Below are 10,567 nucleotides of genomic sequence, written 5' to 3'. Positions count from 1 at the left end.
CCAGTATGCATGTATGCATATATGTATGTATATATGTATGTGCTTGTCGTAATTCAGCAAGCATCTCTACCCGCGTATGTGTGTCTGTGTGTGTGTGGGGGGGGGGAGGGCGTTAGGGGTCGGCCCAGGTCAGTTCAACGGCCCGTGGACCTCCCGCGGTGTTGCGGGGGGCGGCGGGGGGGGGGGCATGCAACCAAGTGTCGATGGGGAAGGCCCTCAGACGCGGCTTGCGGCTTGCGGTCTCGACCTGCTTTGACAGATCACCTGCATAAGACAGTGACTGACTGACTGATTGGTCATTTCGTACCTGTTGAACAGCCAACAAGACTACAGCCGGCATGATGGCATGTAATGGTAGAGTGGGGAGCGGTATATGCCGCACCAGTTTTCCAGCATGGGCCCTGCTGCTAAGGGCACGTCCACCATCACTTTTACACATGCTGTCATCGGAAATCCTTTTCGCGCCGGCAAGCAATTTAATTCAATAAGCTACTGGATATTCTGCCGTAAGCCACGTCAGTGCTAGGTAGCGCCTGCACAGGCAGGTAAGGGAATGTAATGGTAATTGTGTGCCCAAACAATACACCAAGTCGTTTCTATTGGAAATGTTGCCAAGAGCAAAATTCGTTCGACATGAGATCACACTTCATGACGAGTGATCACACGAAAACGATTTTGTCAGACATGCAAAGTCAGAACGGGCACACCGGCAACGCCGACACGCGGCACTCCTTACATACATACAAACAGACGGACGTCCGAGAAGCGCACGCCCCTTGCTGTGCTGTGTCAACCAGGAGCCCTGGGAGTGGTGGTGCTTCTTTTAGACCGCTGGGAAGTGGAATGCCCGCTAGCAAATTCTTTCAGAAAAATGATTTCTCATTTCTAGTGCCTCATCAGTCATTTCAAGATGCACTCACATTATCCCTTTATGCACTTTGGCGTAATAAGCAGTGTCCCCGGCTCAAGTTCTAACATGCCATGCCTTGCACACATATATATACACACATACACACGCATACACACGCATACACACACATATACACACATATACACACATATACACACATATACACACATATACACACATATACACACTTATACACACATATACACACATATACACACATATACACACATATACACACATATACACACATATACACACATACACACACATATAGACACACGTGCACATTGCTCCCGCATCTCCCACCCCCGCTCTGGCGCCCGTAGCAACTCCCAGTTCACTTCAATCCGAGCGGCTATCGCATCTGACCACAGCCACGCGGCAATCCCGTACGTTGTTGCTTCATTGTTCGTTGCATTAATCCCGGGCTACTTTTCCAGTATTCTCCATTTTCGAAACCCACCCACCCACACACACATACACACACACCTAAGCACATCCGCAGACATACACACACACATACGCGCGCACGAGCACGTTCTCCTCAAGAATGCCTCTCCTCCATCTCCTCCTGTTCTCTTCCCATAGCTTGTGCTTTACGTCCGACGCTTGCCAAAACGCGCGAGCCCCAGGTCGTATAATCTGCGTGTTTTAACACACAGCACATATAGCACACACAGCACACGCGCACCTGCTCACCCTGCACGCACGCTCACCACCGCCGCTCCTCGCTCTGCAGCGCAACCGTAGCCTTAAGCCTTAAGCCCAGGACGACCCCTTCGCTGCCGGCCCCTCTCACGGGACCTTCACCGACATGGGAAAGCAACAATAGGTGTCTCCCATTACAATCCCTACACGCCTGTGGTTGCACTGCCGAGGAGGGGAGGAGAGGGGAAAGGAGGGAGCGGAAAAGAGGAGAGCGGGAAGTGGAAGTAGTTCTTCCGTGGGTCATGTGTTGTTGTTGTTGTTGTTGTTGTTGTTGTTGTTGTTGTTGTTACATGGTCGTGGGTGCGTTCCCCGTACCTGCAAACCACCCTAGTACGAGCCGAGGGCTCAAGGGCTGCCAAATCGCCTATAAGCACCATCCTACCTCGCACTTCCAGCGAAACAAGTGATGAAGTATACTAACGACCAAAGGGAACGATAGAGTTGCGGTGAGACCATATACGTTCCAGCATCCTTGCCAGGCGTTCAGGTTCCCACTTCATAGCGTCCTTCATATGTTCGAAGCGTGGAAAGCCCATATCAGATCTGATTCCGTCGTAAACCGGGCAGTCCAGCAAAATGTGTTTCTCATCCTCGATGTGGCTACCAGTGCCGCAGCAAGGGCATACTCGCTCCTCCCTAGGTATATAACGCCGTCCCTTACGCGTTCTGTTAGCCGCCAGTGCCCAACAGCAAAGCCTAAACTGCATAAGCTTGCGATTCGCCGAACGTGGGATAAACATTGTGATGTGCGGGAGCACCTCCTTCCTGCCCGCTTGCTCGGCCGCCAGCCCCATCCAATGCTTATACTTCGCCATGTGAATTCCTGGTTGCTTGCCGTCTGACGGATACACGTCAGGCTGGACATCTAAACGCGTATGCTTCCAACCACTCATTAATCGGTCCTTGAACTCCAAAATCACACCTTCTGGCATTGGTTTGTTCATCAGCCACTCCACTCGTTCGTCTACCTCGTGTAGCCCTTGTGNGGCCTCTTTTCATACATCGTGCCCCAAAAAACATAGAAAACGGAGGAGTAGTGTCCCCCATCCGGGCCCTTCGGGGTTGGAGAGGGACTCTGTGACCTCCTGTCGCAAAACTTGGTATGCCACAGACCCACGCTGTAAACGGACATGGTTCCAAAACCTCACAACCTGCTTGAGAACGTGGTAGTGTAGGGGTAGCTGCGATAGCTCTGCGAACAAGAGGCGGTGTGTTGGTCTGGCAGCTCCTACAATTTGCCGCATGAAAGATATCTGAAGCTGCACTGCCCTGTCCTTTAGGCACGCCTCAAAGGGCCCCTCTGCAAGGTTATTCGCATCACTCCGCTTCCTGAGCCTGTCCGAGACCTCAGCTAGCATAAACGGCCCCCACGCTTGACAACCATACAACAGTATTGCTCGTACCTGCGTATCGAAACACCTCATCCTCACATCTGGGGCGAACAACTTTAGCTTATCTAATTTTGCACTCAACGCGAACATAGCTGCTCTAGCTGTGTCATACAACTGCTGGCGGCAGGCCCAGAACTGCCGTTCCGGCCCATACACTAACCCCAGATATCGTGCACTATCCTTAGCCGGTATGGCCTCCCCAGCCAGCCTGAGCTCATCACACGATGCTTGGACAGCACTTCTAGTGTCGCTGTCACTCGCAAAAACGAGGCGTTCACATTTCGACACATTTGGGCACATCCCAAAATCGTCACAGAACATGTCCACAATGTTGAGCAACTCTCCCATGCGTCCTGGTGTTGTTGCCAGAAGGCTAACGTCGTCGGCATAGAGAAGGATGGACACTCGCTCATTTCCAACCTCCGGTGCATCCTCTGGCCGTGCCCCGGTAGTAATACCGTCGTGCATATCGATGACGTCCGCGAGGGTCTCAATGTAGAGCCCAAACAGCTCAGTAGATAGTGGGCAGCCTTGTTTCACACCCTGTTTTGACTCAAATTCACCTCCAGCCTTGCCATTCGTCTTGATGACCATCGCAACCTTATCATATGCCCGCATCAGCGACTGCAGCATGGACCCTTCAACCCCTCTCTCTTGCAAGCGAAGCCACATTATCTCCCGCGGCACCTTGTCAAACGCCTTCTCAAAGTCAATTTGCACGATGATTAACGGCCGCTGTCCCGGTTGACTGTGCCTAGTAGTAAGGTACTGCTTGGCAAAGAGATGATGTGTAGTACCGAAACCTCTTCTGAAACCCGCTTGGCCTCGATGCCTAAGTGAGAGCGTCTCCCCTGTGCGAACGAGCCTATCCAGGAGGACCAGCGCATAACATTTCGCCAAAGCGCCCCCTACTGCTATGCCCCGGTAGTTACTCGGCATGCTGGGGTCCCCCTTCTTGTAAATAGGGGTGAGGACGGTAGTTGTAAACTGCCGTGGGAAGTCCCCAGTCGCCCTGATATGCTCCAGAAGCACGTGCAGTACCGGAACAAGCTGATTCACTTCCCCCCGTCGCCTGCCCCCACCATTACCCGACGCGGAGCCTTCTTCCTCTCGGGGCAAACGCGCATAGCGGTAACATTCCGACGGCGCTACTTCCAAACCTGGTGCCTTACTGTTAGGCAGCCTGTCAACAGCACGTGCGACTTCCTCCAGCGTGAGAGGGGGGTCTAGGATTTCTGCTGCCTTCGCAGTCCTACCCAAAACCGAGTGGGATGACCGCCATTCCTGCCCCTCTAGAAACTGCCCAAAGTTAATGAAGTTCAAGAGCCGGTTCGCACCATCAGGCCCTGTCTCCCCTACACCTGCGTTTAAGAGCCCAGCAAAGTGTTCCCTGAAGACCTCAATATCGTCTATCGCACATCGCTCCCTCAACTTCCCTCCTAAAGCCCGCCACAGAGCTCGTTGGTCATGCCGACATTTGGCCACAAAATCTCTCATCCTATCCTCCTCATAAGCCGCCCTTGCGTGTCTTTTTGCCCGGTTATAATCCGTCCGCGCATGACGGAAAGCCTCCCACTCCGGACCCGATTTATTACTCACCCCGCCTGGACCCAGATGTGCTCTACTCTCCCACATGCGTTGCCGTGTTTGTTGACATTCCCGGGTTCCACCAAACCGTATTCCCACCTGCCGTCATGCCGGTAGGTCGGTGGGTATCGAAGGCCCTCACCAGGACTTTGTACAGGGCACCTCCAATGCGTTCGACAGCTTGTGTGGTGTTGCAAACTCCCCTCTGCAGGTCCTCGGCCACTTGGCTTAAGGCATTCATAGTAGGGGACCCCCCCTCAAAATATTCCGCGTAATCCTGGTATCGTGCAATATCAAACTCCACCCGGGCTTTCCGGCCTTTACCGTCCCTACACCTGCTTTCGTCATCCACTGTAACATTAAGAGCAAGCGTCAAAGGACGGTGGTCGGTGGGCTCCCATCCATCCAACTCGATCAGGTTTCCTACCCTCAGAAAGGTGGCATACTGCTGAAGCACACGTGGAGTCGCTATGAATAAATCGATCATACTACCGCCTGCCTCCCCCTTAGGGAAAGTTAGGCGGCCTTCTGGGTCCCCTCTCATCCGGCCGTTCATCACGAGCAGTCCCTCGGATCTGCAGAGCGCCCCAAGCTGGGCACCAAAGAAATTGCAAACTTGGTCCTGGCACTTTCGATTTCCGAGTCCATCATAATTCTGGTGGTCCCTCAGTCCTTCAAAACCCATGACCTCGCATACGGCCTGCAACTGCTCTAAATCCGGGATGTCATTCATGTAAGCAGGTAAGTCCATCGGGGTAGCACGGTTCCGCTCATGCTGTGCTCCAGACAGACGTGCGTTAAGATCCCCGGCAATCAGCACGTCCTCATCGCCAAGCCTGAGTTCCGTTAGTGACTGTTGGATCCTGGTAAAAACGGCTTCTGCTGCTGCAGTGCGTTGTGATACGGTGCCTCCACCATCCGGGTAGACCCTGGACGTCTCTGGTGCGAGGTAGCAGGCTCCCATCAGGAGACTGTTACCTGTGGAAAGGCTAACGCGTGCCCAAATGACCTCGCACCCTGGCAGCTGGTTGTCCTTGCGCACTACCGTAATACCCCTCGTGAGTGACTCCCGTACATACAGCGCGACGCCTCCATAATCGGCCCTCAGGGCTTCCTTTGACCTCTCCACCCGGAAAATACGGAACCCTTCCAAAGCTATGTCTTTCTCCTCAGTAGTGTCCTTCAAATGCGCCTCAGCTATAACCACAATATCGTGACTCGTGACGAACGACCTAATTCCTGCCTGGTTGAGCTTGAAAACTCCCGCCTCCAGTAGCCCATGAACATTCCATAGTAAAATCCTTAGCCCTCGGCTCGCGAGCCCCTAGGTGTCATCCATTTCGTCAGCATTAGGGAGGTTTGCGAAGCGGTTTGTCCTGTTAACCGCCAGTTGGTCCCGTGCCCTGTCGTCCCTGCCCCCACTACCGCTTCCTCCTTGGCCCACCTGCCCGTTTCGCGTGCTTCCCGCCACGAGTCGGAACCCTTCAGCGTCGACGCCCCGGCTGTCCGGCCCTGGTACTCGTGGGTCGCGTCCGGCTGGTGGTCTGTAGCTTGCTCGCTCCAGAGTGCCTGGTGACGCCGTGTACATCAGTCCAATGGTGCCCTCGGTCCGCAGCTGCTTCGAGGGTTTCGCCTTTACAGCGCTAAGTGAGGCCTCGGGTGGTATTTTGCTTTTATTGTTCGCAATAAGCGCCAGCTCATGCCCGGACGGGATTGGTTCGGGAGGTGGTGGAGGAGGAGGGGCTCTGGCGGTCGGGTTGGCCCCTACTGAGGGCGCTATCGCTGCCGGCCCTGCCCTGCAGGCCACGGATGGGGATAGCGGTGCCCGCACACCACGCGCCCACGAGGTGGTCGTTGGTGCAATAGCTGCCGTTGGGTTTGTTGCCCCTGCGACGGCCGGAGCTGCAGACCCTGCGGCCGCCATCTTGGGGTCCCGCACACACCCCTTCCCGGCTGCTGCGGTCGTAGCTGCTGCTGCCACTCCCGAGGTGCCACCTCCGGGGCCCCTGCTGCCGCTGGCCCCTCCTTCTCCGCCTCCTGCGTTGCCACCGACATATTCACTGCCGTCCGCTCCCTGCTCGGCAGCTGCAGTCCCTTCTCCATCGCTGTCGCCTCCGTCGGCGCCGTACTCCGCGCTGCCCAGGTCGCTGTCGGTATCATTCCGGGTCCCATACGGCTGCGCTTTTCCGCCTGGTCGCTCCTTTATGTATAGCTCGGCCCCGTTCCTCCAGACTGGGATCACGCCTTGTCGCATGATGTCCTGCCGCAGCGGGGCCAGGCGCTTTCTCTCGATCCTCCCCGCTTGGGTCAAGTTGTCGTCGATGCCCACCTTCTGGTGCCGTAGGACCTCAGCAGCCCTGAAGAATGATGGCCGTTCCGTTATATCGAAGTACGCGCACCAGGTCTTGCGGTCTTTATTCGGATCGTTCCCCAGGAGCCTGATCCGCTTAATATTAACGTCCGCTTCCCTTAGGACGTTCTTGATCCTGCTCTCATCCACGTTCCCAGTCGTGAAGATCCGCATGCTATCCAAATAAAAGAGCCCGTTTTGATGGACTAGGCCGAAGGCGTCGTAGTAGACTCCCCGGCCACTCTTCATCAGGCTCTTTACTTGCGTTTTTAGTTCCGCTTGCTCATGTTTGATCGTGCGGATTTCCTGGTTGGTGGCTGCCAGGCCTCCCGCCAGCCCGGCTATCTGATCTATCAACTGTACCATGAGGCCATTGTTGGCCAGTTCCTCAGGATTGTTCCGTGCTCGTTGTATGTAGTCCATTTCTATTTTTTTTTCTTGCAGAGCTGGGCGTCATGTGTATAACGATGGTGGTGGTGGTGGTGGTGGTTGTGCCAGGCCAGCCCCCCCACCCCCCCCCTTCCTTCACAGCCAGGGCCGCGGGCAGGCCGCCGGGTCCAGCGGTTTCCGGATACACATGTAACCTCCGAACAGAGTCTCCATGCGGCGGGCACTGATGGACCTGCAGCTGTGCCCGGCAGGGTCATCCTCGTCCAGTAGTGATACGCTGCACAGCCGCTCCTCCTCTGTGTTGCGGCCGCCGCTGCTGCTGCTGCTGCGCCTGCTGCTGCTAAGGATGCGGCTGGAGCTGTCGCTGTCGCTGTCACTTATGGAAGGTAGTTCTAGGCCGGGCTGTTGTCGCTGCCCCTGCTGCTGCTGGTGCTGGTCTGAGGGCAATGGGGAACGATCCATCTTGCCGTCGACCGCTCCTCCATCTGCTGCTGCAAGTGCTGGTGCTGGTGCCACATCCGGGTCGTTCGGGTCCCTGCAGTCCAAGAAGGCATCCAGCTGGGGGTCCACTTGCCGCAGCTGCTCGGGGGGGGTGTCCGGGTGGGCGGCCTTGGCGCGGAGGATCTCAAGAAGCGTCTCGAACGCGTCGTACCGACCCGACTCCCCGATGTACGACCCCGTCACAGTGCTGAACGCCATGTGCTGGGCGGCGCAGCGGAGCAGCACCTCCTTATGAGCATACTCCTGCAGGGAGTCAAGCAGGAGGACAACATCACACCACTCCATACCTGTAGCCGTCAGCAGGCAGCAACAACTCCACCCCCACCCCCACCCTCTCCCCTCCCCTCTCCCCTCCACCCCCACCCCCACCCTCTCCCCCCCCCTCCCCTCTCCCCGTCCCCCTCCACCCCACCTCCGGGCTGATTGCCTCCCGCACTTCATGCATCCGGGGTATATCGGCCTCCGCCAGTCTCACACCGAATGTGTTCCAGTCCAGGAAGGGCTCAAACGCCTCCAACACGTCGTCCGAGATAACCACGGGAACACAGCCCGCCTGGACAGCCTGCATCTGCGGTGCCGTACACGAGGGAGGGAGGGGGTGAAGGAATCCGGGAGCGCACGAGGAAAGTGTGAAAGGGATATGGATGGGGGGGGAGGTGGGGAGGGAGGGAAGGCGGGTGGGGGGGAGGGGAGGGAGAGGGGGGAGGGGGGGAGGGGGGAGGGAGGGGAGGGGGGAGGACATCGGGGGCGTTACATCATTATGCACACAGTCGCTAACTTAGGGTTTTCTGAGAGTAAGAAGAAAAAACCTTTAAAGCTTTAAAGTGAACTCAGAAAAGTTGGTTGTGAAACTGGCCGTGAAGGGGCAGCTGATGCGAGGGAGGGAGGGACGCGGTGCAGCAGGTGGCCGTCAAAAGGGGTGCACCCGGGGGCCCCCTGCTACCTCTGCAATAACATGGGCCATGTTACGAAGGAGAGCGCATGAGCCCGCCGAAGTAAGCCAAGCAGAAAGCACCGAGGCAAGAGTAAGAGTGGTGAGATTGTGCTGCCGCGCTTCGGGGTTGGTTGAGGGGCTAGGCACCTGCCTGCTGCCGGGGGCCCCATCAACGGTGATCCACGGGGTACCACGGCCCCCAAAGTGTCATAGTGAGATAGGTGCAGGCGATGGCCTGCTGCCGGGGACACAGCAGTCCATGGGGTATATATATGATGAATCCCCGGGTGGAGATTTAGTTCAGCGTGGGCGCCAGCTGCCCACTGCTGTCCCGCGTGGCTCTATGAAGTGTTGGCTAATTAGGCGAGTCCCGCCCGCCATTCAAGAGGGGGCTCTGGCACTCCCCTCTTGACTATTGCAGTACTGGGTAGCTGGAGCCTCCACCCGGCCTCCACCTACCGAAGGAAGAATTATTTCAATTGCGTGCAGGTTGTACCCTTTGTAACGTTTGATAATTTCCCAGGAAACAATGAGGGAATGAGAAATACTACAGATGCCGTACAGTCAGGACCCGAACACGAGAAAGGAAAAGGGAGGGGAAGTGGAGCCACTCGAAGATGTGGCTCTCGGAGGTTTGAGGGTTTAAGAGGAGTTACAAAACCGGAAAGAGGAGTTACAAAACCGGAAAGAGGAGTTACAAAACCGGAAAGAGGAGTTACAAAACCCACAGAGGTGGGTTTCTAAAGGGGAGGAGGAGGAGGAGGAGGGGGGAGGAGGGGGGAGGAGGAGGGGGGGGAGGGGGTTTGAGAAGTCCTACGGGGAAGGAAGGGAGAGCAGGAGATCTAACGCCGAACGGAACATGAGGAGGAGGACACTAGGAAGCTTCGGCCTTTGCCGTACCGTCGTATAAACATACCTGACGCTGGCCTGATGATTGTTAATTGGCGGTTAGTGACAGTTGCATGTTGTTGTGGACCAGCAGGACGATGACCGTTGGGATGACGACGCAACAATGTCCGCGGATAAAAAGTGTTTGGTGGCAGCAGATTCGCCCCGGTTTGTGGTTTATGGCGCAGTCGTACAGTCGTGCGCGTGCATGAGGAGGTTTTGAGGATGCACCAGGCGGCGGGGGAGGGGGGAGGGGGAGGGGAGGAGGGGGGGCATTGGGACATGGAGACAGGTCAGCAGTGTGGCAAGGCAAGGAGCCGCTGGAAGGACGCTGTGACAGCGCCATAGTACCACAGGACCGTATGATACAGAATTGAACCATGGTGAAGCTGAAGCCCTGCCATGCAACCTTTTCAGCAGCGCTCTCTTCCGCCACCGCAGTGCTTCCGGAAGTTCGGTCAGGGATGTGCGTGAGCCGGATAGGTGGTGGTGGATAGAATGTGGGTATGGATAATTAGATGGAGGATTATTGGGTTACATGGCAATGGAAAGCTGCTACCATGGTGCGTGCTGCCAGTATGCCAGGTATGGGTGCTGTGATTGGTGTTGCGAATTCGCTGCAGCAGTCATGGTGGTGTGCTGAGCCACGATGATGTCGATTTAGCGCTGCAAGGGAGCTTCGACATTTAGATTTTTCTGGCGTGCGTGGATTTGTGACGAAACCGTACAGTGCCGCCACCACTGGCAACAACCTCAGTGCAGGCCAACCAACACGGTGGTCACTCTGCATTCAGTCCGCTCTCCTCATCCCCTTCCCTCGTCCCCTGCCGCCTCCCCTCCACCACTACACACACCCTCCCCCCTTCCTCCCCCCTTTCCTCCCCCNCTTCCTCCCCCCCTTCCTCCCC

General features: G+C 56.3%; 3 protein-coding genes across 3 annotated transcripts in view; all 3 read right to left on the bottom strand.

Annotated features, from left to right (window-relative positions):
• Positions 1–7,312, bottom strand: part of VOLCADRAFT_96313 (uncharacterized protein) — a gene marked incomplete at both ends in the record, with an annotated part of 8,013 nt that extends 701 nt beyond the window's left edge. The window contains 4 exons of the mRNA XM_002955345.1: positions 308–327; positions 1,627–1,780; positions 4,696–5,044; positions 6,041–7,312. Coding sequence (XP_002955391.1) covers positions 308–327; positions 1,627–1,780; positions 4,696–5,044; positions 6,041–7,312 — 1,795 coding nt within the window. The remainder of the gene's footprint in view (positions 1–307; positions 328–1,626; positions 1,781–4,695; positions 5,045–6,040) is intronic.
• A 159-nt stretch (positions 7,313–7,471) lies between these two features.
• elg23 (acetylglucosaminyltransferase) lies at positions 7,472–8,801 on the bottom strand (the record flags this gene model as incomplete). The annotated part of the gene is made up of 3 exons (XM_002955344.1): positions 7,472–8,080; positions 8,250–8,405; positions 8,763–8,801. 3 exons carry the CDS (start codon positions 8,799–8,801, stop codon positions 7,472–7,474), a joined length of 804 nt encoding a protein of 267 aa, XP_002955390.1.
• A 685-nt stretch (positions 8,802–9,486) lies between these two features.
• The window catches only part of VOLCADRAFT_96311 (uncharacterized protein), a gene marked incomplete at both ends in the record, with an annotated part of 21,144 nt that continues 20,063 nt past the window's right edge, over positions 9,487–10,567 (bottom strand). Inside the window, one exon of the mRNA XM_002955343.1 lies at positions 9,487–9,511. Coding sequence (XP_002955389.1) covers positions 9,487–9,511 — 25 coding nt within the window. The remainder of the gene's footprint in view (positions 9,512–10,567) is intronic.

This window comes from Volvox carteri (assembly GCF_000143455.1).
Source record: "Volvox carteri f. nagariensis unplaced genomic scaffold VOLCAscaffold_51, whole genome shotgun sequence".
NCBI classification, from domain to species: Eukaryota; Viridiplantae; Chlorophyta; class Chlorophyceae; order Chlamydomonadales; family Volvocaceae; genus Volvox; species Volvox carteri.
Note: the sequence above shows the minus strand (reverse complement) of the source record. Positions and strands in the feature narration are given on the sequence as shown.